Source organism: Bubalus kerabau, chromosome 1 (genome assembly GCF_029407905.1).
Source record: "Bubalus kerabau isolate K-KA32 ecotype Philippines breed swamp buffalo chromosome 1, PCC_UOA_SB_1v2, whole genome shotgun sequence".
NCBI lineage: Eukaryota > Metazoa > Chordata > Mammalia > Artiodactyla > Bovidae > Bubalus > Bubalus kerabau.
In genome coordinates this window covers 15,983,617-16,010,663 of record NC_073624.1, presented here as the reverse complement: position 1 = coordinate 16,010,663, position 27,047 = coordinate 15,983,617, and the positions used below count along the sequence as shown (strand labels likewise).

At 52.2% G+C, this 27,047-nt stretch overlaps 1 protein-coding gene across 1 annotated transcript; it reads left to right on the top strand.

Moving 5' to 3' along the window:
• Positions 1–797: 797 nt before the first annotated feature.
• SCNN1A (sodium channel epithelial 1 subunit alpha) lies at positions 798–25,840 on the top strand. Its single transcript, XM_055566071.1, has 13 exons — positions 798–1,126; positions 1,810–2,170; positions 10,236–10,503; positions 12,030–12,223; positions 17,348–17,451; positions 18,060–18,223; positions 18,645–18,743; positions 18,943–19,060; positions 23,133–23,211; positions 23,331–23,388; positions 23,516–23,571; positions 23,942–24,017; positions 24,430–25,840. The coding sequence occupies exons 2-13, from the start codon at positions 1,815–1,817 to the stop codon at positions 24,808–24,810; spliced, it is 1,953 nt and encodes a 650-aa protein (XP_055422046.1). The 5' UTR covers positions 798–1,126; positions 1,810–1,814; the 3' UTR covers positions 24,811–25,840.
• The last annotated feature ends 1,207 nt before the right edge of the window (positions 25,841–27,047 follow it).

The window sequence follows — 27,047 nt, the reverse complement described above, 5'->3', positions numbered from 1 at the left end:
CTTTCCTGCTCAGTCCCTCACTCTCTTGCAGGGTTGTCTGGGGCAGAGATTTTGGAGGAAAACAATGGCCCCCACGTTGAGTTTTGCCTTACTTCCAGGGTTGGTGCAGCCTTGGGCCAGGCTCAGCTTCTTCCTCCCCACTCTCTTCACGGCCAGATCCCTCCTGCCTCCTCGGTGCCCGCTATCCCTGGCTCCAAGGCTCTGCCCAAGTGCCCTGGTGGCCCCTCTTCTCTGAGCACACATTCCAGCAACCCCGTGACCACAACTGGGGACATTCCTGGCCCGGCAGCCAATGGTGTAAAAAGGAACAGAATGTCCCAGGGCCCCGCCCAGCCCCCAGCTCCACCTGGACCCCTCCCTGGGCTGGACAGGCTCCGGGTGGGAGTGAGGGGTCAAGAGGGCAGAGGGGTGCTCCTGGGCGGGTCGGGAGGTGTTCACACCTTAGTGAGCAGGGAGGAAGCCTGCAGGCCTTGTTTCCTTCTTCTCCAAGGCCTGGGGGTGAGGCTGACCCAGGGGTGCCCTTGGAAGGATTCCCCAGGGAGGGGCCTGGTTCTTGGAAGCCCACTGGGGGCAGTCCCTCCCCCTGCCTCTCCTTCAGCGGTGGGGGAGGGGGACTCCTTTTGGGGCTGGCTCCCTCCTCCTCACCCCCCACCCTTCTCTCCCTGTCCTCCATCCCTCCCTGCCTCCCGGTCCTTCCCCCTCTCCTCTGTCCACCCACCTCCACTATCTGGCCTTCCCTGTTCTGGTCTCCACACCTTAGTCTCACTCATCCTGATTTGTCCTTTTTCCTTGCTTTGCCTTCCTGTCTTTGCGTTCAGCATCACCTCCTGGTTCCAGACCTCCATCCCTCGCCTGCCTTCTTGTCTCCTGGTCTCCCTGCCTGCTGGCTCCCCAGGACTCCCAGCCCAGACTTTTCTTCTGACCCGCCGTCTTGCTTTTCCAGTCTGGACGCTGCAGGTCACCTGCCCTCAGGAGCCCTCCTCCCTCGGGAGAGCTCTCAGCTCTGACTCCTCCTTGGCCCCTCCTCCTGCCCAGCTCACCTTTAATTGAGATGCTAATGAGGCTTCTGCGGCTTCCATCCCGGGCTGGCAGGCGGGCTCCCCGGTCTGGCTGCTGCACCTGTCAGGTGAGGGGGAGGAGAGGCCGGGCTGCCAGATTCAACTGGAAAGGAACCAGTCCCAGTCCAGCCACAACCTGGGAGTGGGAAGCAGGAGGCAGCCCAGACCTCTTGGAGCCCAGCCGTCCCTGGGGCCTAGAGGGAGTCAGGTCACAGCCCGAGGTCAGGCCCCGGGACCAGAGGGGAGAGTCCAGACTGCAGGGAAGAGTGCGCCGGGCGGGGAGGGAGAGGAAGAGGGCAAGATCACAGCGCCTGACACCCGGAGAGGAAACGGGCAAGGAAGAGAGCCGAGAAACCCAAAGAGAAGCAAAAGGCAGAGAGAGGGACAGAGAGAGAGAGACAGAGACAGAGGGAAGCTAAGACACAGATATTGGAGGAAGAAGACCAAAGACAGAGATTGACTGAACAGAGGAGACAGAGGAGACAGAAAAGGAGAGTCTAGGACAGAAATCAAAGGGAGTTTTATCAGGGAGGCAGAGAGGCCACTCAGGGGAGGCTTGGCTCCAGCTTTTCTGCCCAGACGCTGGCAGGTCAGTAGGCTCCCGGGGACGGGCCTGAGGAGGAAGGGGAGAAAGTGGGCAAGAGGTGGGAGGAGAGTGGGATGAGGGCACGGGCCCCAGGTGATGAGGATGGAGGAGGCACCCAGAGCCCAGAACTCAGCCCGGCCCCTCGCCCTCCCCTACCCCCCAAAGGGCTCATGAAGGGAGACAAGCCTGAGGAGCCGGGGCCGGGCCCCGAGCCTTCGGGCCCCCTGCCGCCCACGGAGGAGGAGGAGGCCCTGCTCGAGTTCCACCGCTCCTACCGGGAGCTCTTCGAGTTCTTCTGCAATAACACCACCATCCACGGCGCCATCCGCCTGGTGTGCTCACAGCACAATCGCATGAAGACAGTCTTCTGGGCCGTGCTCTGGCTCTGCACCTTTGGCATGATGTACTGGCAGTTCGGCCAGCTCTTCGGAGAGTACTTCAGCTACCCCGTCAGCCTCAACATCAACCTCAACTCGGACAAGCTCGTCTTCCCTGCGGTCTCCATCTGCACCCTAAACCCCTACAGGTAACCCGAGTCAGACGTCCCTCTGGGCAGGAGAGGGGAGCCCTCGACGTAATGGGCCGGCCGCTCTGCCCAGGGAAGACTTCCTAGTGCCTGGGCCTTCTCCAGAGTGGGCTTGTTGTACCTACAGTCTCCTCGTCCACCCCTTCATCCTCCTGAAAGTGGGAGGGAGCGCCGATGAGTTCAGAAGGGCAAGGTAGGAATCAGCCCCTCCTTATCAGGAGATAAATCTGATGAAGATCCTGCAAGGAGATGACTGCAGGTGGGGAGGAGGGGGCGGTGGTGGTGGTGGTGGTAGGAGCTGGCTGGGACTGGGCCCTGGCAGGGTGGTCTGGGTTGAGAAGGGCAGTTTGTGTTGGAGAGAGCAAAGTGGGGGAGTGGTGGTGATGGAGCCTTCCATGAGCCTCGAGGCGGGGTTGGGGGGTGAGTGGGGGTGTAGTCCCAGAGCCAGGACAGCAGGACAGGATGGAAGCTGCCCTGGCCAGGCTGTTCCTCCAGAGGCCCAGGTGGCCCTGTTGCGCTGTGCAGTCCACCTGTCCAGGTGTGGTGTTTGGGTGTGTCCTAAAGTTTTGGGTTTCACCCAGTGTTCTTTGCCAATTTTCGGTTTGGAAGCCAGAGGGGATGGTGGTAACCATGGAGAAGACAGGAGGGCAGAGTTGGGTGTTTACACACACCTTTCCTGTGTGTTCACTCGGTCCTGCCACACCTCACACCTTGGGACACCTCCAGCAGGCCAGATATGGCTCTAGGCACCCAGCGAATGGGTTCATCAATAATTCCTACAACAATCGTTGCTGAAGGCCAAGTACTCTGCTAGGTATTGAAAGATAAGATGGAAGAGATAGGCATATAAACAAATAACCTCAGCGCACTGTGACGGGTACCGTAAAAATTGTGAGCTAGAGTCAGAGTGTAAGGTTTATGAGTGAGTGTGTATGTGAACGCATGGATGTGTGTGAGGAAACAAATGAGGTGTGCGTGCAATTGCGAGTGACTGGGATTGGTCACATATCAGGGGTGGTGTAGTGTCATGAGCTGATCAGGGTTGGGACATCCTGTCCTACAGAGAAAACACTGCTCTTCCACTTCACTGATAAACTCCTGTATGAGGCCCAGGTTAAGAGGCCAATTACTGAGAAGCTGCTTCATGCACCAGACCACCGGATGCAGTTAGCAACTCCTCGGGCAGCTCCTTTAATTCTTCCAACAATCCTCTGAGGCAGATGCTGTTATTATTCCTGGGTTACGCTTGAGGAAACTGAGGCAGAGAGCACTAAGGCACACGGTCACAGACTCCACTGTGACTTTCCCTGTTTGTGGTGGTTGTTGTTCAGCCACCAAGTCGTGTCTGACTCTTTTGCAACCCCACGAACTGCAGCACCCCAGGCTTGCCTGTCCTTCACTATCTCCCTGAGTTTGCTCAAACTCATGTCCATCGAGTCAGTGATGTCATCCAACCATCTCATACTCTGTTGCCCACTTCTCCTGCCTTCAATCTTTCCCAGGATCAGGGTTTTTTCCACCCTGTTTGCCTGATTGCAAACCCCTGTCTCTTCTTAATACCCAAAATGTGAATGTGGAATAATGGAGTTTCTGCTCAGATGTTACATCTCATTTCTTTTTCGTTTGTTTTGTTTTTTTTTTGTTTGTTTTGTGCAGCATGTAGGATCTTAGTTCCCTGATCAGATATCAAACCTGCACCCCCTGCATTGGAAGCACAGAGTCTTAACCACTGGACCACCAGGGAAGTCTCTACATCTCATTTCTGAGCTTGTCTTATTCCCTCTCTCAGCCTTCTTTCTCTTCCCCTGGTGCCTGTGGCTTTGCTTCTCTTCTTCCCAACCTCAGTGCTCCCAGCCCTCTTCCTTCCCCTACTTCCCCCACCCTCATCCCCTGGGGCAGTGGGGACGGGAGGGCAGGCAAGCAGGAGGAACTAGCCAATAGTAGGCTCTCAATAAAGACTGTGGTTGAAAGATGTGGGTGAGAGACGGACAGTGTAAGGTTAATCTGTTGAGGCCTGCATATTTTCCAAGGTTCCACAGGGTGCAAGGCTGTGGGCAGTAGAGGAAAACGCCCCAGGGAATAAAAACCAGAGCCCTGGCCTCTGGGGCTTGCAGGCTGGGAGGCAGGTATTCTCACCGATTAAAACAGTCCCTCCTGCAGGAGTTAGTGGGGAGACACCCAGCACCCTGGATAGGAGGGGAGTCAGAGAAGGCGCCTCAAAGCTGGGGCAGGATATGGAGCCCCTACTGTGTGTTCGATCCTGCACTGGGAGTTCTCTAAGCACTACCTCATTTAATCTTGACCGGTCCATGGAGACGGGCATTATTATTTCTATTTTGCAGATGAGGAAGTGGAGGTGAAGTAACTGAGCAGGGTCAAACTGCAAGTAATAATAAAAAATAACAACGAGAACTTCTCTGGTGGTCCAATGCTTAAGACTCTGCACTTCCAATGCAGAGGATGCCAGTTCAATTCCTGGTCAGGGAACTAGGACCTCACATGCCATAGAGTGTGGCCAAAAGAAAAAAAAGAAAAAACACCAATGATAATGGCTAACACATATAGTACTTAATATGTGCCAAACAAAAAAAAATTTATATTAATCAAATGATTTAATTTTCACAACAGATCTCTTATGTAGATACCAGTATTGCTCCCATTTTATAGATGACGAAACTGAGGCCCAGAGAAGTTAAGTAATTGCCTAAGCTCACACAGGGAACTGGTGGTGAAACAGATTCAAAAATCCGTCGCCTCCCCATTACATATAAGCCAGTGAATCTAGGGTCAGTAGCTGAGTCGAAGACCAAGTATGTTTGCTTTCAAAGTTCTTTCTCCCATTGCAGTTTAAGGAGGGGCCAGGCAAAGCCATCCAGGGATGGGGGCTGGTGGGAGCCTGTGGGGAGCAACAGGAGTCCAGAGGGAGGGAGGGGGAGAAGGGAAGCATCCGGGTTATTGGTTCCTGTTCCAGGAGAGAGGCAGGGGTGGGTGGACAGGTTGATGCAGCCTGGTGGGTGGGACCTGCGTGTGACTCATGCTGCTAGCTGGCGTGGGTGCTGGAGGCAGAGGCAAGATAGGTGACTCGAACTGGGAAGCAGGGAGGGGGTGGAAGTCTTGGAAGAGATAGAGGAGCTTGTGAGATAACTGGAGGCAAAGTCAGCCCAGGTGCCCAACTGCAGGTGGCAGGAGTGTGGCCAGCAGAGGGGGAGGGGTATTCTGGGCTGTTCTGTAACTTCCAGGAAAGGGGATAAGGCTGAAGACCTTCATATTAAGCAAGGAGGTGTTGAGAGTCCAATATGAAAGGTCAGCCACAGCGATCCCCATCCACTTTCTGGTTAACAAAGGGCTTTTTTCACCCAAGAGAGGGGGCCAGACAAAGCCACATCCACGGCAAACAGAGCCCAAGAGCATATTTTTTTCATTCAATCCTTGGGGGGACTGAGGCTGGTTTTAAGGAAGAGTGTGGCATTCTTGGACAGCAAAGAAGGTCATGGAATCTTCCTTCCCCTCAGAGAGCTGCACTGAGGGAAGGGAAGGCTCTGAGCCAGGCCATCCAACCTTGACCCTGGGGGGGACCCTGCACTGCCCCCCACTCCCCCCACAGGATCTGGAAAGCAGGCTCTGCATTGGCAGGCCTGGCAGGGACAAAAAGCCACCGTCCCCACACCCCGCCCCCTCGCAGTGATGGACTCCTTTGTGTCAGGAATGTCACTTATCTCTGCAGCAACTGCTGATGGAAAGTTCTTCCTTAGGTAAAGCTGCAGCTTACCTCACTGTAACTTCTGCCTTCTGGCCCTGGTTCTGTCTTTGAAGCAGCTCTAAAGACATCTCCTCCTTCTTTACCCAGTGGTCATCTGTTCAGGGACTCCAAGGACAGCAGTCACCAGGCTGTCTTTTCAGCATCCATTATCATGATCTGATCTTCGTCACAGGCTTACTGGATAAGGAGAAAACTACCAGCCCAGAGTTGGAGGCTCTGAGAAACGTACAGGTTTTGCAAAGGTCACCCAACTCTTTAGGTGGATGAATCAGAATTGGAATCTGGTCTTGGGCTCCACTTTTATTTTTTAACTAATTATTTATTTTTGGCTATTCTTGGTCATCGCTGCCATGTGCAGGCTTTTTCTAGTTGTGGCGAATAGGGGCGCAGGCTTCGCATTGCCGTGGCTCCTCTTGTGGAGCGCCAGCTCTAGGCGCGTGAGCTTCGGTAGTTGTGGCACACAGGCTAAGTTGCTCAGCCCCATGTGGGATTTTCCCCTACCAGAGATCCAGCCCGTATTCCCTGCATCGGCAGGTGGATTCTCAACCGCAGGACCATCAGGGAAGTCCCTGTACTTCTGTTAAGATCACAAAGTCACAGGGCAGTTGAGTGGCAGGCAGTGCTCTCCTGTCTCCTCAGCCTTCTCTTCTCCAACAATAGGTTACTATTATTTTACTATCATTATTACTATTATTAAACTGTTCTTTCTTATTAAAGAACAGTTGTGACCGTAAAAACAGTAGCTGCAGTTAGACAGTACTCACTCTGCCAGCTCTTTTTATCACTATGTTTCTCATATGTTAATTCACTTAGTCCTTATCACCTTGAAGGTAAGTGGTGAGGCTAGGAAATGAACCTGGGAAGCTGATTAGAACTCAGTTCCTATAACTTTTACTGCTTTTTTTTTTTAACTTTTAATGTTATATTGGAGTATGCTGCTGCTAAGTCGCTTCAGTCGTGTCCGACTCTGTGCGACCCCATAGACGGAAGCTCACCAGGCTCCCCTGTCCCTGGGATTCTCCAGGCAAGAACACTGGAGTGGGCCACCATTTCCTTCTCCAATGCGTGAAAGGGAAAAGTGAAAGTGAAGTCACTCAGTCGTGTCCGACTCTCAGCGACCCCATGGACTGCAGCCTGCCAGGCTCCACCATCCATGGGATCTTCCAGGCAAGAGTACTGGAGTGGGCTGCCATTGCCTTCTCCAATATTGGAGTACAGCTGATTAACAATGTTGTGATAGTTTCAGTTGCACAGCAGAGCAACTCAGCCATACATACACATGTATCCATTCTCCCCCAAACTCCTCTCCAATCCTGTCTGCCCCATAACACTGGGCAGAGTTCCCTGTGTTATATAGTAGGTTCTTGTTGGTTATCCATTTAAATATAACTGCTGTTCTCAGGAGCCTGCTGGGCTGCCGTCTCTGGGGTCGCACAGAGTTGGACACGACTGAAGAGACTTAGTAGCAGCAGCAGCAGTTGTTCTTATAATGAGCAATAACAAACAAATCCTAGAATGTCAAACACACACCTTCAACCTGAGCTACATTTTTCTCCTATGAGAGGATGAGGGGCAGCCTGCTAGACTTTTATGAGGGAGATGGTGGCTGAGGACTGTGAGGTTTGGACTAGGCACATGAGGACCACCGTGTGTGTGTTAGTTGCTCAGTTTTGTCTGACTCTTTGTGACCCCATGGACGCAAAGGCTCCTCTGTCCATGAAATTCTCCAGGCAAGAATACTTGACTGGGTAGCCATGCCCTTCTCCAGGGGATCTTCCCAACCCAAGGATCGAACCCAGGTCTCCTGCATTACAGGCAGATTCTTTACCATTTGAGCCACCAGGGATTGTCCTCCATATTGGTGATACCATTTTAGACTCCCGCCAGCAGCAATTTCAGATGCTCCACATTCTCACCAATACTTGATGTCATCAGTCTCTTCGTTTGAGCCTGCTGCTGCTGCTGCTGCTAACTAGCTTCAGTCGTGTCCGACTCTGTGCGACCCCATAGACGGCAGCCCACCAGGCTCCCCCGTCCCTGGGATTCTCCAGGAAAGAACACTGGAGTGGGTTGCCATTTCCTTCTCCAATGCATGAAAGTGAAAAATGAAAGTGAAGTCGCTCAGTCGTGTCCAACTCTTAGCGACCCCCTGGACTGCAGCCTACCAGGATCCTCCGTCCATGGGATTTTCCAGGCAAGAGTACTGGAGTGGGGTGCCATTGCCTTCTCCATGGTTTGAGCCTAATGGATGTTAAATGGTACCTCATTATGGTTTTAATTTACATTTAAGTACTAATGATGCTGAGTGCCTTTTCATGTGTTTAGTGACCATTTGAATATTTGGGGGGTTCCTTTTTAAAACCATGTCATTTTCTTTTTGATTTGTAAGAAGTTTTTATATTTCAGGATTTCTTCTATTTTTTATTCTAGTAAATTTTGCCTACCCCTAGGTCGTGAAGGTATCTTTGATGTTTCCTTTTATAATCTTTATGGTTCTGAATTTTTTGTTTGGGTTGCTTGACTTAATTTTTGTATACAGACTAAGGTAGAGGTTGAGGTTCTTTCTTTCTTTCCCCCCTTTTTTCATACAATATCCAGCATCATCTTTTTTAAAAAAAATTATTTTCCTCATTGAGCTGAACAGGTGCTTTGGTCAAAAATCAGGTTGACCATATATATATTTGAGTTTATTTCTGGATTCTATTCTGTCCTATTGATCTGTTTATCCTTTTTTGTTTGTTTGTTTATCCTTACATAAGCACTGCTGCTGCTGCTGCTAAGTCGCTTCAGTCGTGTCCGACTCTTTGCGACCCCATAGACGTCAGCCCACCAGGCTCCCCCGTCCCTGGGATTCTCCAGGCAAGAACACTGGAGTGGGTTGCCATTTCCTTCACTACACTGTCTTGATTACCATGGCTTTACAGTCTTAAAGTTAGGTAGAGTAAGCACTCCAACTTCGCTCTTCTTTTCCAAACTTGTTTTAGCCATTCTAGATTTTTGCATTTCCAAAGCAATCTTAGAATTGACCCGTCAATTTCTTCAAAAATGTCTGCCGGAATTTTGATAGGGCTTGGCTTGAATCTGGGCTTTCCGGGTGGTTCAGTGGTAATGAACCTGCCTGCAATGCAGGAGATGTAGGTTCAATCCCTGAGTCCGGAAGATCTCCTGGAGAAGAAAATGGCAACCCACTCCAGTATTCTTGCCGGGAAAATTCCATGACAGAGGAGCCTGGTGGGCTACATTCCTGGAGTCAAAGAGTCCCACACAACTTCTCCACTGAGCACGCATGCACGGCTTGAATCAGAGAGCAATCTGGAAGGTGGCATAGGAGTTCCTGATCTACTTATGTCTGCACCTCCTTTTATTTTGGTCTTTATTTCAGCAGGATTTTCAGTGTACAGGTCTTGTACACCTTTCATCAGATTTACTCCCAGTATGTGATGTTGTTTATGCTATTTAATATGGTGCTCTGATTTCATTTTCCATTTTTTTGATCGCTAGCATGTAGAAACATTTTTTGCATATTTTTTTCTGTATCCCGCAACCCTGTTTATTTATCGGTCCTAGGTGTCTGTTTTGTTTTGGTGGATTCTATCCCTAAGGCCCTGCTACTTTGCCTGGACTTTCATGGTGGAGATGACATAGGCCCTGTATTGAGAAGGAATATGAGGATTTATACTGGACAGTGTTTAACTCACGGTTTTTGAGCCCCACCTGAAACTCGTTAAAACTGAGTCTTTGGTGTAGGAGGGTGGGGAAAGGAGACTGTGTGGTATCGGTATTTTTAAAGTTCCTCGGAAGGTTCTAGAAGTGCAGTTGAGACTCCCTGATTTAGAAACTGTCATGTGGCAGACGGTCAAAGGCCACCCTCGCCGAGAAGGGGGCGGATGGCCCATGAACCTCGGGTCCGTGGGAGTGTCTGGGCCTTACCGGCCCACCCCCTCTCCCGCCTTGGGAAACGGCAGACAAGTTCCGGGTTCCCTTCCAGGCCAGGGCGAGTGGGAAGAGAGCACCTCCCGTCTCTCCCTTACGAGAAACATGCGGCAATAAATGCCGTCCCCGCCGGGGCTCACTGTCGCCTCCAATCACCAGGCGGACACACCTGTCTGCGCCTCCCCTCGCCCCCGAGATAGCCCTGCAGACCCCAGAGCTATTCCTCGCAGACTTCTCTGGGCTGAACTGATCTCACCCGTTACAGACGGGGAAACTGAGGCACGGGAGATGGTGGCGTGGGAGGCGGGGGGGGCGAGGATTATTACCAGGCCGCCACCTCCTAGTCCGACCTTTCGCCATCGCCCCTTCCAGGTACAAGGAAATTCAAGAGGAGCTGGAGGAGCTGGACCGCATCACGGAGCAGACTCTTTTCGACCTGTACAAGTACAACTCCTCCAACACCCTCGTGGCCCACGCCCGCTCCCGCCGCGACCTGCGGGAGCCGCTGCCGCACCCCCTTCAGCGCCTGCCCGTCCCGGCTCCGCCCCACGCGGCCCGCGGAGTCCGCCGCGCCGGCTCCAGCGTGCGGGACAACAACCCCCAGGTGAACAGGAAGGACTGGAAGATCGGCTTCCAGCTGGTAAGGCCCGCCACCCCTCTGCTACCTCCCCGCCCAGCCCTGCCACCGTCCGGAGGCCCCGCCTCCTCCCCGCCCCAACCCGCCCGAGTCGGCTTAGCTCCCCGCCCTCCACGACCCGCCTTCGCTGCCAATGATAGTCCGCGCGCTGGCAAGATAAATAGGTTACATACACGAATAAATTTGAAAATTAAAATTAAATAACGTCTCTCTGGGCGCCAGCTTGTGGAGACTCCTCTCTGGGGGCCTCTGTGGGAGCGTTTATGGGGATGGGAAGTCAGATTTACTGTGGAAAAGCTGTTTCTCAATACTGATCCCCAGTGTGGGACTCACTTGGGACCTTCCAGGGTGATGGGGCATTGGGGCTCTGGCAGGCCCAAGACAGGATTGTTGTTGCTGTTTAGTCGCTCAGTTGTATCTGACTCTTGGCGACCTCTTAGACTGTAGTTCACCAGGCTCCTCTGTCTATGGGATTTCCCAGGCAAGAAGATTGGAGTGGGTTGCCATTCCCTTCTCCAGGGGATCTTCCCGACCCAGGGATCCAACCCAGGTCTCCTACATTGACAGGCAGATTTTTTACCACTGAGCCACTGGGGAAGCCCATATATCTATCAGATCAGATCAGTTGCTCAGTCGTGTCCGACTCCTTGCGACCCCATGAATCGCAGCACGCCAGGCCTCCCTGTCCATCACCAACTCCCAGAGTTCACGGAGACTCATGTCCATCGAGTCATATATATATCCTCTCTCTTAAGCCTCCCTCCCATCTCCATTTATTTTTTTAGTTTTCTTGCTATCCTCTCCTTATTCTCTGTCTTGGGCTTCCCCGGTGGCTCCCTGGTGGCTCGGACAATAAAGAATCTGCCTGCAATGCGGGAGACCTAGGTTCGATCCCTGGGTCAGGAAGATCCCCTGGAGGAGGGCATGGCAACCCACTGTAGTATTCTAGCCTGGAGAATCCCCATGGACAGAGGAGCATAGCAGGCTACAGTCTACGGGGTTGCAAAGAGTCTTACATGACTGAGCGACTAAGCGCACACACACACACATATATACATATACACATATATATATATATTTATGGCTAATTCATGTTGTATGGCAGAAACCAACATAATATTGTAAAGAAATTATCCTCCATTTAAAATAAAAAAAATAATAAAGATTTTTAAAAAAGGGAGCGAAGCAGAGAGACGGTACCCAGAGACCAGGGTTCCAGTCCCCTCTTTGATACTGGGACAAACTGCTTGATCCCTCAGTATTCCCATCTGTGAAATGGGGAGAAGAATCCTTGCTTCACCCCCCACTTAGAGGCTGCGTAAATGACCCCAAGGTGTGTGCAGCTTCCAGTCTCCTCCATCAATCCCGTGCTCTCTAGGTCTGCTGCCTTCCAGGCTTCGGCTTCTCCCAGCCTGGCTCCCCGCCCCTATCTATCAGTCTTTAGGACCCCAGACCATTCATTGCTTAACCTTGCCCTGCCCTGCTTACCCTTGCTGCTGGTCCTCTGATGCTCTGGTCTCTGTGTCCAGTGCAACCAGAACAAATCGGACTGCTTCTACCAGACGTACTCATCAGGGGTGGATGCTGTGACAGAGTGGTACCGCTTCCACTACATCAACATTCTGTCCAGACGGAGACAGGACACCTCTCCCTCGCTGGAGGAGGACGTGCTGGGCAAATTCATCTTCACCTGCCGCTTCAACCAGGACTCCTGCAATGAGGCGTGAGTCTTTCCCTGCTGCCAGGCTTCCTGCTCTGCCCCCTCCCCCCACCTCCCCCACTGGTCTCCTTTGCTGGACCATCCTGAGACCCAGCATGGAAGGCACCCTGGAGTGCTGGTTGAATAACTGAATGCCTGCAGGTGGGGAGGAAGGGAAAGTATTGACCTCGGGTCCAAACCTCTGCCTGGGGAATGGCCCTGCAGGACATGTGTGGCTCCCTGGGTCTGCGGCAGTGTCAGATGGGAGCCTTGGGAAGGCTGGGCTTGAAGTCTGGCTTTGAGAAACCAAGGACTGAAGCATGGCTCCCTATTTTTCTGAGGCCTCTTTCTCACTGGCATCAAACTCGAGAATGCCTGAAAGGTCATGTGGGTCCCTACTCCACTGCCTCAGATAATGCAGGCAGCAGTGGGTGGCGGACACTGCGTGAACTGAATCAGGGACTAACCCTGAGTTCCTGCTCTGGCTCTGTTTCTTCTGGACCAGGTGACTGGGCATTCACTCCAGTCTTCAGAGCCTATTTCTTTGTTTGTGAAATGGAGGGAAATGAGATTCTTTCAGTGTTCATTGAACCAATATTTTTGACTTTCTGGACTATGTGCCAGTCACTGTTCTGGGCATTTGGGATACATCAAAGAAGAGGAAAAATATCCTTGCCCTTCGGACACTTTTTCTTTCTTTGACCACACTTGGTGGCATGCAGGAGGATCTTAGTTCCCTGAGCCGTGCCCCCTGCACTGGCATCTCAGAGTCTTAACCACTGGACCGCCGGGGAATTCCCTTGACACTTTTTCTTAAGCGATGAAGCTGATAACATCTGTCTTTGAGTACATGAGATAAGGAGTTTGAGGGCACTTTATACACTGCAGTGAGTCGTGGGTCTCATTGTTGGTGGGAAGTGACAGTCACGCAGGTGAAGTGAGTTGCCCTAGGACAGGCTTGCCCTTGTCCTAGGCTTGCCCTAGGACAGCCAGAGCCTAGGGCCCCCCTCACACAGTGCACTGCCCGCCTGGCATTCTTTCAGTCACATCTCCTTCCATGATGTCTTTGCAAAGAGGTCATGGCTACAGCCAGCTCTCTGAGGGCCGGGGGGGAGGCTAAGAGTAAGGGAGGTCCCCTTCTGTAGCCGCTGCCCGCCCCCACCTTGCCTTCCGTATTCCTCGAAGTTCAGGCACTGTGTCCCTACCTCTACCTGACTGAGGAAGGGCCCGAGGCAGCATCTCCACCCCACAGGGACCCTGTCCCTTCCTTGTCACTGAAGACTGTTGGCAGGGCCAGGTGTCACCTGCTTCTGCCCACCCCCGCCTCCCCTCACCTGGAGCACACACTCTGCCCACACACACCTTTGTTCCTGTCTCGGGTTTGTGTGTTTGTTTGAGGACAAGTAAGACAGTAGCAGCACCTGAGCCTGTGGCAGCCCACAGCTGCCACCGAGTGGCTCTGTCACCCTCTCGCTTTGCCCGCCCCAGGCTCCCGCCTTCTCATCAATGGAAAGTCCATAGTTCATCTCAGTCTTGACACTTAGGTCACTTCCTCACTGCAGAGCCTCATCGATTCTCACCAGAGTTATCATAACCCCCCAGTCTGTCTCTCCACCTCTCGAGCCTCCTTTATTCTGCGACTGCAGGAAGCTTTACTCTTCAGCGTTCTGCCTGCACTTCACTGCACTTAGCTGTTCCAGACAGTCCTGTGTGAAATCCGTCAGTGTCTCTCTGGCCTTCAGGATCGAGTTGAAGTTCTTTATCATGGCTTTCTCAGCCCTCTCCTACTCTGTATTCAATTCTCTTGCTTCTTTCTCTATGATCTTTTAATAACAGCTTTATTGAGTTGTACATCGCATACCACAAAATTCATCCTTTGAATGGATATAATTCAGTAGTTTTTACTGTATTTACAGAATTGTGCAACTATTAACACTGTCTAATTTTAGAATGTTTTCCTGTCTCCCTATGTCGTCCCCTCCTCCAAGCCTTGGGAACCACTAATCTACTAACCACTGTCTCTATGGATTGTCTACTGGGGACATTTCATATAAATGGAATCACATAATATGTGGTCTTTTGTGACTGGCTTCTTTCACTTAGTAAGGTTTATCCATGTTGCAGCATGTATCAGTAATTCCTGCTTTTCTTTTTTTTTTGACTGCGTCACAAGGCAAATCTTAGTTCTCTGACCAAGGATCCAACCCTGGTTCCCCCTGCAGTGGAAGTGTGTAGCCCTAACCACTGGACTCCCAGGGAAGTCCCCCAGTTCATGTCTCTTTTTCACTAAATAGTCTTCAATTGTATGCTTATGCCACATTTAGTTTATCTATGCTTTGGTGGATGAACGTTTGGGTGTCTTTCACTTTCTGGCTCTTATGAATAATGCTGGATGCTGCTATGAGCATTCCTGTACACATGTGTGTATGGATGTATGTTTTCATTTCTCTCAGGTAGATACCTAGGAGTGGAGCTGCTGGGTCATATAGTAATTCTATATTTAATATTTAGAGGAAAGTCAGACTGTTTTCCAGGTATCTGTGCCATTTTACATTCCTACCAACAGTGTGTGAGGGTTGCAAATTCTCAACATCCTTGCCTTGTTATATCTGTCATTTTGGCTTTAGCTGTCTTAATGATTCCCTATACCCTATTTTTTTTTTTTTTTTTTTTTCTGCATCATGAGGCTTGTAGTATCTAGCCCTGACTAGGGATTAAACATGGGCCTACAGCCGTGAAAGCGCTGAGGGCCACTGGACCAGGGAAATCCCTGATTTCCTATACTCTTAATAGAAAATTTATATAGCCCTTACTCAGTGCTAAACACTGTTCTGCTGCTACTGCTGCTAAGTTGCTTCAGTTGTGTCTGACTCTGTGCAACCCCAGAGACAGAGGCCCACCAGGCTCCCCCGTCCCTGGGATTCTCCAGGCAAGAACACTGGAGTGGGTTGCCATTTCCTTCTCCAATGCATGAAAGTGAGAAGTGAAAGTGAAGTCGCTCAGTGATGTCTGACTCTTAGCGACCCCATGGACTGCAGCCTACCAGGCTCCTCCGTCCATGGGATTTTCCAGGCAGGAGTACTGGAGTGGGCTGCCATTGGCTTTTCCGAAACACTGTTCTAGGTTTCATTTAATCCTCCCAGAATCCCTGTGAAGTCAGTACTAGTATCATCCCCATTTTACAGATGAGGAAGCTGCGATCCAAAGAGATCAAGGGCTTGGGCTGGTCCCCTAGCTGACAGTCATTAGAGCTGGGGTTCAAGTCCAAGTAGCTTTGCCCTGGAGTCCGTACTCTTCACCATCATGTCACACTGCTTCTCATACACCCTCGTAATGCACTCGATGTGTTTCTCTTTGTATGTGTTTTTACCAAGTGTGTGTGTAATGTGGACGTAAATGGTGTTGTATTATGTACCTCATGTTGCCCTTCACTTTTTAAACTAAGCTCTGTGAGTTTAAGATTCATCTATGGTCTGCTCTATGGATTCCACCTGCTGCGGACAGCCTGTGGTGTCCTTGTCCCTTCCCCTCTGAGCAGGGCTCCCAGGCCTTGTAGGACTGGCCTCTTCCTCTTTCGTCCCTCCTTGAGCACAGCCTGTGCTCTGGAAATGCTGCCATCCTAGCTCTTCCCAGAATGTGTGCTAGTATTTCACATTTGAGCCTGCTTTTTGAGGCCGATGAACTATTCCAGATCATTGAGCTCCATCTCCTCATTTTATAGATGAGGACAGTGAGCTTAAGGAAAATGGTTTGCTTAAGGCTGTATAGTCATCGCCTCCGCTCCCATCTCCGTCCAGCCTTCTTCCCTCCCCTACTTCTCTTCCTTCCTCCTCTACCACCCCCAGCCCAAAGACCTGTTCCCCTCTTCTCCCTGCCACCCCCATGACTGGGGAGTTAGAACAGATAACCCCTGTTGGCTGAGGAGTTCAGTTCAGTTGCTTAGTTGTGTCTGACTCTTTGCGACCCCGTGGACTGCAGCACGCCAGGCTTCCCTCTCCATCACCAACTCCCGGAGCTTGCTCAAACTCATGTCCATTGAGTTGGTGATGCCATCCAATCATCTTATCCTCTGTCATCCCCTTCTCCTCCTGCCTTCAATCTTTCCCAGCTTCAGGGTCTTTTCTAATGAGTCAGTTCTTCGAATCAGGTGGCCAAAGTATTGGAGTTTCAGCTTCAGCATCAGTCCTTCCAATGAATATTCAAGACTGATTTCCTTTAGGATGGACTGGTTGGATCTCCTAGCAGACCAAAGGACTCTGAAGAGTCTTCTCCAGCACCACAGTTCAAAAGCATAAATTCTCCGGTGCTCAGCATTTTTTATAGTCCAACTCTCACATCCATACATGACTACTGGAAAAACCATAGCTTTGAGTTAGATACCCCCTGTTCCCATGTGGACTCTGGCTGCATCTGCACAGCCTCCCCGTTGGGGGACGTGTGATTTGCTGTCAAATCATGTTCCTATTGTAGCAACACAAATCTGGGACTCCTTTCTCTCTGTTCCCAAGCCTGTCCCAGCCCTGCTTTGTACCTCCCAGTGGGAGGCATGCCATTGCAAGACCTGTTCCTGCCCTTGGATCTGACCTTCCTGGTCTCACTGTCTTGCCCCACCCCCCCACCACCACTTCCTTTCTCTTCCGTTCATTCATCAACTATTTGTTCTTGATCTCCTGTGTCTCCTACATGCTAAGAGCCATGCCATTAACCCAGAGATGATTCAGCCATGAAGGCGATGTGTTTCCTGTCCTCAAGGAAATTATAATCCGAATGGGGAAGTAAGATATAGACGTGTGAGAAGCCAGGGATGCTGTGAGAATTCATAATGTAGTGCAGCACCGAGATGGGAGAGGCCACAAGGCCAATGAGGTGGGGTGGCCTGGGGGGCGAGCCTGGGCGGGAAGGTAGCTGACCCGGGTTTGAGTCCCGTCTCATGCTTGCTGCTTGTGTCACCTTGGGCAGCTTACTTGACCTCTCCGAGGCCGTGCTTCCTCTCTTATGAAGTGGGGATGATGCCTAGTGAGAGGGCCTGGGTGAGGCTCCAGCACCTCATCCGCACATAGTAGGTGATCAGGAAACAAAGGGCTCTGAAAGTGCTCTCCCTGACCCCTGCACCTTCCCCTCTGACCCCTCTCTCTCTCTCCTGAATAGGAATTACTCTCACTTTCACCACCCGATGTACGGAAACTGCTACACTTTCAACGACAAGAACAGCTCCAACCTCTGGATGTCCTCCATGCCCGGGGTCAACAACGGTGCGCTGTCCCGACCCCAGCCCCAGCCCCTCCGCTGCCCTGTGTGCCCACATCTACCTGCCTTGAGCTCCTGTCCTAGAAATGCTCCAGGCCTCACTGTAGCCCTTCTGTATCCTGGAAAATCCTCTTTGCTTTTTCTCCCCTGTGGGTATCATGTATTCCATCCCAGGTGTGATAGGAATCCTGTCCTGGCTCTGGCTGGCCCTGCACCCCAAATCCAGCTCGTGCGTGTACGTGCTTGGTCACTAAGTCGTGTCTGACTCTTTGTGACATCATGGGCTGTAGCCCGTCAGGCTCCTCTGTCCATGGAATTCCTAGGCCAGAATGCTGGGGTGGGTTGCCATTTCCTTCTCCAGGGGATCTTCCTGACCCAGGGATCGAACGCATGTCTCCTGCATTGTCAGGTGGCTTCTTTACCACTGAACCACCAGGGAAAGCCCCCAAATTCAGCTCAGGGGTTGCCAAATCCATTTGCAGGTCTTCCTTAACTTGCTGCCCTGGGAGGCTTAGAGACCAGGCAGGGTGGGAGGATGGGTTTCCACACCCTGATGCTTCTCTCAACCAATGTGCCCTGCCCCCTGGCTCTGTTCCCCCCCCATTCTCCCCAGGTCTGTCCCTGACACTGCGCACAGAGCAAAATGACTTCATCCCACTGCTGTCCACGGTGACCGGGGCCCGGGTGATGGTGCATGAACGGGATGAGCATCCCTTTATGGATGATGCTGGCTTTAATCTGCGGCCTGGCGTGGAGACCTCCATCAGCATGAGTAAGGCAAGGATGCTGACCGGGAGACCTGGGAAGGACCCCAGATGAGGGGCAGAGAGAGGGCTTGGAGGATGACAGCTAGAGGGCCAGAAGAAGTTGTGATGGGTGAGCTTCGAGCATGTAGCCGTCTTCAGGAGCAGAAATCTGGGGCGAGGGGCCGGCCAGGCTGAGTGTGCATTAGGAAGTAGGTTTCTGAGGACTACACGTGGGATGAGAACACTGGGAAGGGGTTCAGAACATGCTGAGGGTTTCAGGGGATGCTCCAGGCCCAGTGTCCTCAGAAGTAGCCATGGGGGCATGTTGTTAAATGACCAGGCGGGTAGGAAAGATGGCAGGAAGGACATACAGCCAGGGACTGAGGGAAGACTGAGGTCAAGAAGAGGCCTGGACCTCTTGCTCTGACCGCTTGGTGTCTCTGGGTTCTTAGGAAGCCGTGGACAGACTTGGGGGTGACTATGGCGACTGCACCAAGAATGGCAGCGAGGTCCCAGTGGAGAACCTTTACAATACCAAGTACACGCAGCAGGTGAGGCCCAGCCTGTTTCCATGGCAACCAGCGTAGGTCAGCCGTAGCCACCAGGAGTGCGTGATGGGCGATGGGGACTGTGGAGAGAGGGGTGGAGGCGCACAGGTGGGGCTGGTTTGTCCTCCCTTCCCCTGCCATCTGGGGCTGTGTGGGGGTGGGCAGGCCTGACCCTGTCCCCCTTCGCGCTCCCCTCCCCCAGGTGTGCATCCATTCGTGCTTCCAGGAGAGCATGATCAAGGAGTGTGGCTGTGCCTACATCTTCTACCCACTGCCCGATGGCGTAGAGTTCTGTGACTACAGGAAGCATAGTTCCTGGGGTGAGACTGCGGGAGGCCGGCCCCCACTCCCACCTGAGCCCAGGACTATCCCAGGAGCCCTGCACTCTCAGTGCCCCCTCTGTGGCTTCCGGCTCCCACATTCTCCAGCCGGTTCTCCCACCAACTCCTGTTTCCCAGTTCTTAGATGCCGCCCTGTCCATTTTCCTCTCACTCTTTCCTCTCTGTTCCTCCCTCACCGTTTTTCTCTCTCTTTTGACTTCTGTGTGTTTATAATCGGATGTCCCCATTTAAAAATAACTTATGGGACTTCCCTGGTGGTCCAGTGGTTAAGAATCCACCTTGCAAAGAAGGGGACGCAGGTTTGATCCCTAGTCAGGGAATTAAGATCCCACATGCTGCAAAGCTACTGCCCCCACGAACCATAAATAGAGAATCCGTGAGCCAAAAGGAAAGATCCTCATGACACAATTAAGACCTGACCCAGCCAAATAAATGAATAAGCAAATGTTTTTTTAAAATAAAAATAACTTGCAGCAAAAGGAAAGAAGAGCACATGAGGAAGATCTCCCTGGGTTCCTTGCTCTGCAGGTAGCATCCTGCTCACTCTCTAGGGTACCAGCAGGGCTGTTGCTGGGCGCTGGTGAGACAGTGCTGGATTCAGGAAGAAGAGACTAGAAATTGTGTGAATCTGCCTCATTCCCTAACACCTTCCAGTTTATGTATGTTTTATCATGCACATAATATATCAGTTCAATAGGAGCAGGTGTATCATTTAGAAATGACTTGTGGGAGAACTAGAGGAGAGCGCAGTCAAAAGAATCTGGAAGACACTAGACTCTCCTCCTGGCCCTGGTCTAGGACCAGATCAATCTCTTTTCCTTTTATTTACAGCTGAGTTATTCAGCAGGGAAGCTGAGAGAGAAAGAAAGTCCCCAGCAAGAGAACACAGAACATAGAAGGCAGACATAGAACATAGAGGGCAGGCGTCCTTGGTTCACACCCCCTTATCTGGCCCAGCCGACCCCTCCGAGGGCACAGGACAGGGACATGATGGACCCCAGGGTGGAGAGCAGCCTCCGTCTGTGCATCTCTGCCTGCTTTCTTTCCTGGTGCTGCTCTCTCAGTCCTTCCCCGACCCGTGCCCTGCAGTCTCAGCCTCTGATTTCTGGCTTTCTGGCCTTGGAGAATCACAGTGCATCTGAGCTGGAGGGAAGTTCAGAAGCCGTCTTGCCTGATGGGCCCCTTTCTCAGACGAGCAAGCTGAGGCCCAGAGGGAGGACAGGATGTCCCAGGACATGCAGAGCAGGCACTCTGCCCACTGTTCCCCGGGCCCCCAAACGCTGATTGCTAAGTGGTTGTGAGTTTGAAAAAGATCCTTGAGAGAAAAATGACCTTGCTGTTTGCTAGAAGCTGTGAGGATAAAGGAGAGAAACTTGGCTGAAGATACAGTCTGCTGAGTTTCCTAAGGACTGCTTGCTCCCCAGCCTAATTGCTTCCCAGTCTTTCTAATTAAAGATTAATTCTGTGATTAATTATATACCCTGGTATTCAGAGGGATTTGGGTCAGAAATGAAGAAGGACCCGGGTGACTGAAAGTATCAAGAATAACAAAAAAACCTTACTTAGAACCTGGGAAACAGGGATGAAGGGGGAAGCTATGGTCCCATTGAAAGTGAAAGTGAAACTCGCTCATTCACGTCCTACTCTCTGTGACTCCATGGACTGTATAGTCTGTGGAATTCTCCATGCCAGAATACTGGAGTGGGTAGCCTGGCTGTTCCCTTCTCCAGGGGATCTTCCCAACCCATGGATCGAACCCAGGTCTCCTGTATTGCAGGCAGATTCTTTACCAGCTGAGCCACAAAAGAAGCCCAAGAATACTGGAGTGGGTAGCCTATCCCTTCTCCAGCGGATCTTCCCGAACCAGGAATCAAACTGCGGTCTCCTGCATTGCAGGTGGATTCTTTACCAACTGAGCTATCAGGAAAGCCCTTAAAAGTGAAAGCCTCCCAGTCATGTCTGACTCTTTGCGACCCCATGGACTATACAGTCTATGGAATTCTCCAGGCCAGAATACTGGAGTGGGTAGCTTTTTCCCACTTCAGGGCATCTTCCCAACCCAGGGATCAAACCCAGGTCTCCCGCATTGCAGGTGGATTCTTTACCAGCTGTGCAACAAGGGAAGCCCGTGGTCCCATTATTCTTTTTTTGGTAACAGATGTACTGAGATAATTCATTTCCTGGATAACTCACTCATTGAAAGTTTACAGTGCAATTTTAGTATTATGTGTGCCTAGTCACTCAGTTGTGTCCAACTGTCTGATCCCCTGACCTGTAGCCCTTCATGTTCCTCTGTCTGTGGAGATTCTCCAGGCAGTACAGTTTTAGTTTTTTTGCACAGTCATGGAACTGTGTGACCATTGTTGCAATCAGTTTAGAACTTTCTCACCGCTCCAAAAAAAAAAAAAAAAAAAATTGTACCCGTAGTGGTCTCCAAGCTTGCCATTCCCTGTATCCACAGGGCCTCCCCCTACCCCCCCACCCTGGCCCCTCCGAACCACTCAACTACTTTCTATCTACTATAGATTTGCCTCTCCTGGACATTTCATAGATCACAATATATGATCCTTTGTGATTGGCTTCTTGTACTTAGCGTTAATATTTTCAAGGTTCATCCACCTGGTATCAGGTGTTCATCCACTTGGTATCAGGGCTTCCCTGGTGGCTCAGCTGGTAAAGAAGCCGCCTGCAATGTGGGAGACCTGGGTTGGGAAGATGCCCTGGAGAAGGGAAAGGCTATCCACTCCAGTATTCTGGCCTGGGGAATTCCATGGACTGTAGTCCATGGGGTTGCAAAGAGTTGACTGAGTGACTTTCACTTTCACTTTCCACCTGGTAGCATATATCAGTACTTCATTCCTTTTTATGGCTGAATAATATTCATTATATGGATAGACTGTATCTTGTTTATCCATTTATCAATCAATGAACGTTTGGGTTGTTTCCCCTTTTTAGCTGTTGGGAACAATGCTGCTGTGAACATTTGTGTACAAGTTTTTGTGTGGTCAATGTTTTCAGTTCTCTGGGGTGTGGAATTGCTGGGTCATTTAGTAGATTTAGGGTTTCCCCAATGGGTCAGTGCATAAAGAATCTGTGGGCAATGCAGGAGACGAAGGGGACACGGGTTTGATCCCCGGGTTGGGGAGATCTCCTGGAGAAGGGCATGACAACCCACTCCAGTATTCTTGCCTGGGAAATCCAATGGACAGAGGAGCCTGGTAGGCTAGAGTCAGACCCAACTGAGCAACTGGGCGCACGTGCATGTAGTATAGTATTTTGTGTTTAACCTTTTGAGGAACTGCCAGCCTGTTTTCCACAACAGTGGCACCAATTTATATTCCCAGCAGCGATGAGTTCCAATTTCTTCATGTCCTCATCGACACTTGTCATTGTCCTTTTTCATTGTAGACATCTTGGTGGTGGTGGTTTAGTCACTAAGTCGTGTCCAGCTCTTCGCGATCCCATGGACTATAGCCCACCAGGCCCCTCTGTCCATGGGATTTCCCAGGCAAGAACACTGCAGTGGGTTGCCATTTCATCTCCAATAGCCATCTTAGTGGGTGTGAAGTGGTATCTCATTGTGGTTTAATTTCATTATTCTTATCAAAAATTGTTCCCACTCTTCTTTTTCACTTTTCAACATTTGTCTGTATCCAGAATTTGCCTGCAGTGTGGGAGACCCATGTTCAATCCCTGGGTTGGGAAGATCCCCTGGAGAAGGAATGGTAACCTATTCCAGTATTCTTGCCTGGAGAATCGCATGGACAGGGAAGCCTGGGTGGCTGCAGTGCGTGGAGGTGGCAAAGAGCTGGACCCATGACCGAGCGACTAACACGTTCACTTTAATAAAGGCGTAGCTTGTTGTTTTTATTTTTTGCTGGACGTGGCTTTATTTCTTAAACATATTCTGGTGCTGCCACTCAGGAGCCCTTCCTGTTTTGCTCCTTAATACTCTTCTGCAGTGGGTGCCAGGGGTCTTGGGAGACCCGGAGGGTGTGGGTGGAAAAGGTGGAGGGGGCCTAGGAAAATGAGCACCTCTCTGCACCCGCAGGCTACTGCTACTATAAGCTCCAGGATGCCTTCTCCTCGGACCGCCTGGGCTGTTTCACCAAGTGCCGGAAGCCATGCAGGTGAGCATCCCCTCCTGGAGCCCAGGTTGGTCGTCTGGGTACCACAGAGGATCCTTGGTCCAACTTTGAATGGGAGAGCCCACCCCTCCCGCCTCACTGAGCACCTTCTCCATCCCCAGTGTGACCATCTACAAGCTCTCTGCCAGTTACTCACAATGGCCCTCCGTGACTTCCCAGGTACTGTATGTGTGTAGCGCTGCGGTCGTCTCTGGGCATATGTGTATGAGTGTGTTTGACCCCACCCCCAGCTCTGTAAGCCTGAAGAGTACGGGGGTGACCCCACTGACACCTCATCCCCTCCCAGGACTGGGTCTTCCAGATGCTGTCCCGACAGAACAACTACACCGTCAAGAACAAAAGGTCAGTCCTACCCCGATCCCGGGCTTCCCTGCCTGCTAATGCAGGAGTCTCGGGTTTGATCCCTGGGATGGGAAGATCCCTTGGAGAAGGAAATGGCAACCCCCTCCAGTGTTCTTGCCTGGAGAATTCCATGGAAAGAGGAGCCCAGCAGGCTCCAGTCCATGGGGTCCCAAAAGAGTTGGACATGGCTGAGTGACTAAACAGTAATAATAATTCCTTTCCCTGGGTCCCAGCCCTGGGAAAGGAATCTGTGGGAGGGAAAGCAGACCCAGAAAGAGGGATGGGTACAGTTGATTGGAGGAGAGTGTTTTTGAGCAGCAGAGAAATTAACCCTGGGCCGTCTCTTCCCACCCTTTCCCCTACTCCAAAGGGATGGAGTTGCCAAACTCAACATCTTCTTCAAGGAGTTGAACTACAAATCTAATTCTGAGTCTCCCTCAGTCACGGTACGTCCTGCCCCACTGAGCCTGGGATTCTCTGGGGGCGGGGGGTCTTAGTCAGGGAGCTGTCCGTGAACACAGGGGATTACCTTTGTGGGGCCTGAGGGTTTGGGCCTCGAAGGTGGGGGACCAAGGGAAGGGGAGAGGGTGAGCATTAGAAGGGTGGAAGGATGCCTGTTGGGGTGAAGTCTGGGGTGGGGGGAGTGCTAGATGATGGGGAGAAACCTCTCGAGACAAGCCTGGGTGTTAGCCATCCCCACGGTGGCTTCATTCTTGGTTTTCCCTGGAAGAAATCAGCCAGCAGTCCTGTGCTCCCAGAGGAGGGGAGCAGAGGCCAGGGGCCCTGGGGTCAGGAGAGGCTGAGGGGAGTGGAGATGGGCTCCCTGCCAAGTGCTCAGCGTGCCTCTGTCCCTCACAGATGGTCACGCTCCTGTCCAACCTGGGCAGCCAGTGGAGCCTGTGGTTCGGCTCCTCCGTGCTGTCTGTGGTGGAGATGGCTGAGCTCATCATTGACCTCCTGGTTATCACCTTCCTCATGCTGCTCCGGAGGTTCCGAAGCCGATACTGGTCCCCAGGCCGAGGGGGCAAGGGCACCCAGGAGGTGGCCTCCACTCTAGCTGCCTCCCTCCCCTCCAGTTTCTGCCCCCACCCAGCTTCCTCCTCCTCATCCCTGCCAGACCCTGCCATCTCCCCGGCCTTGTCAGCCCCTCCACCTGCCTATGCCACCCTGGGTCCCCACCCAGCTCCATCAGGCTTGGCAGGGGCCAGCACCTCTGCCCACGCTCCGGGGGAGCCCTGAGAGGGAAGGACGGTATCCCCTCCCCAAGGCAGGCACTTCCCTTGGTGGGAGGGACGCAGCCTTGGCAGGATTCAAGAATGTTTGGCGGCTTCCTGTCAGAGCTGCCCAGCTGCCCCTGGTGTATGCGTGGGTGGGGGGTGGGGGGGGAATGAAGCAGCATGGATAGGGGGCTGCGGAAATTGCCTGGAGACCCCGGCCAGCATTACCCCAGTTCCTCCCCGTACCCGCTGGTCTTGCCTGGAGAACACTTTGCTCTCCCCCACCCCAGTGCAGCCAAGTCCTCTTTTTCCTTGGATCGGCTGAGCCAAACTTGGATCTCTGACAAACAACTTTCCTAGGAAACAACTGATGACCAGAACAAAACACAGACAAGGGCACACAAAGGCGTGTGTGGTTTCCTTCCTAAAGATGGCTGGATTCGGCCCCAGAATGGCCCTCCACACTGACTTCCAGTGACACGGGCGTTTGCGCCTCTTCTTGAACTGGGGTGGGGAACCCCACCCCAAAAGCCCCCTTGGTTAGTTGCTAGGCAATTCTGTTTGCCTGACTCCCAGGGCAGGAACTGGGGCAGCCCGATGTAGTGAAGACCTGGATTCTCAGTCAGCCTCACTACCCCATCCCCCCGACGGAGCCTCTCCCGGCGCCTCTGCCCTGTGTCCTTGTCCTTTGTAACTCTGCGTATTTGCTCAAGCTATTTCCTTAGCCTGGAAGCCTCCCCCACCCCCATCTGTTGGAGGACTCCTATGCATCCCTGAGAACCCTGCTCGGATACCATTACTTCTGTGAAGGCTTCTTCCCCACCCTGTCTTCCCCAGATCTTACCACTTCCCTCTCCCGTGGACTCCCATCACATCCGTGGGAGTGCTGATACTGCATTTAATTTTCCTGTTCATTTGTGTCTGTGTTCCCAGCATGACCGAGCTCACTGTGGTTAGGGATTGAGTCTTATTCATTCATGTATCCTCACGGTCTAGCCCAGTGTCCCGCTTGGAGCAAGTAGGCAGGTACTTAATAAATATTGTTGCATAAAGGATGTCTGGAGGGACTTCCGTGGGTCAGGGAACTAAGATCCCCCATGCCATAGGGCGTGGCCTAAAAGAAAATGTCTGGAGAGCTGGATGGCACCATGAGGGGGCCAGGGAGTGCGCGCAAGTCCCACAGTTCTGGGTTGGGGAGTGCGGCACAGGACAGCCTCCCATTCCCCTGGCTGCACGATGGGAATAACCATCCTTCAGGGGCCTTGGGAGAGACAAACCATCTTGCTAGTTCTTCCACGGGCATTGCTGAGCGTCTGCTCTGTGCCCATCACCACGTTCAGGTGGGAGGTGAAGACAGGTGCCCTCCATCAGGAGCCCTGCTGTGCAATGCTTGGGGTAAGGGTCCCTGTCCACAGTCTGGACCCCTTTCCTTCTCGACTTTGGTCACCACCATCTGTAATCTCTCCTGCTGAGTACCACTCACCACCCAGCTGCACCCCCTCACCTGCCCGCCTCTCCATCAGCTGCCCAGTGCTGGTGGAAGAGGATGAGACTCAGCCCAGCTTCCTGAGGAGCCTCGAAGCCTGTGTATTCTCATTCTCACATCATCACAGACAGAGCAGCAGCGGGCATCTTCCCAGCTTTTAAAGGAGACGCTGAGAGATGTTGGAGTGGAACCCCGGTTTCCAGACCCCCAACTCCTCCCCCAACACCAGCATCAGCCCTGAGAGCTAGGCGTCACCCTTCCTCACCCTCCTTAGGGCCGAATCCTGATGCCTTGCTGGCTCTCCTCACCTCCCCCCCCCACCCCCCAACCCTTGTGATCTGCTTGACCTGAGGAGCCACGAGAATCTTGGGAAAGAGGGGGAGATGGCAGAGGGAGGGGCAAGGTAAAGGTCGTGAGCAGGAAATGATGCGATGACTCTGGACTTCCCTTTCCTAGACTCACAGTGATGAGGGGAAAGTGCTGGTGTCACAACAGTTTCTTCTCTGAACCCTCAGGTTCAGCCTGCTCCTGTGCTCTTTGGCCCCAGCCCGCCCTGGCTCCCTCTCCCCTGACTCAGTGGGCGGGGCCTGTCAGACAAAGCTGGAGCTTTTAAGGATGACAGAAGGCAGCCCCTCCTCCCCATCCTTCCCCTGCCGCCCCCAGTCCTCCGGAGTTTCTCCTGCCAAAAAAGCAGGTCCACCTAAGGGTCTTTCATTCTCCCTTCCATCGGTGTGTTACTCCTGCACACTAACTTTTGGGGTTTTTTTTAACTT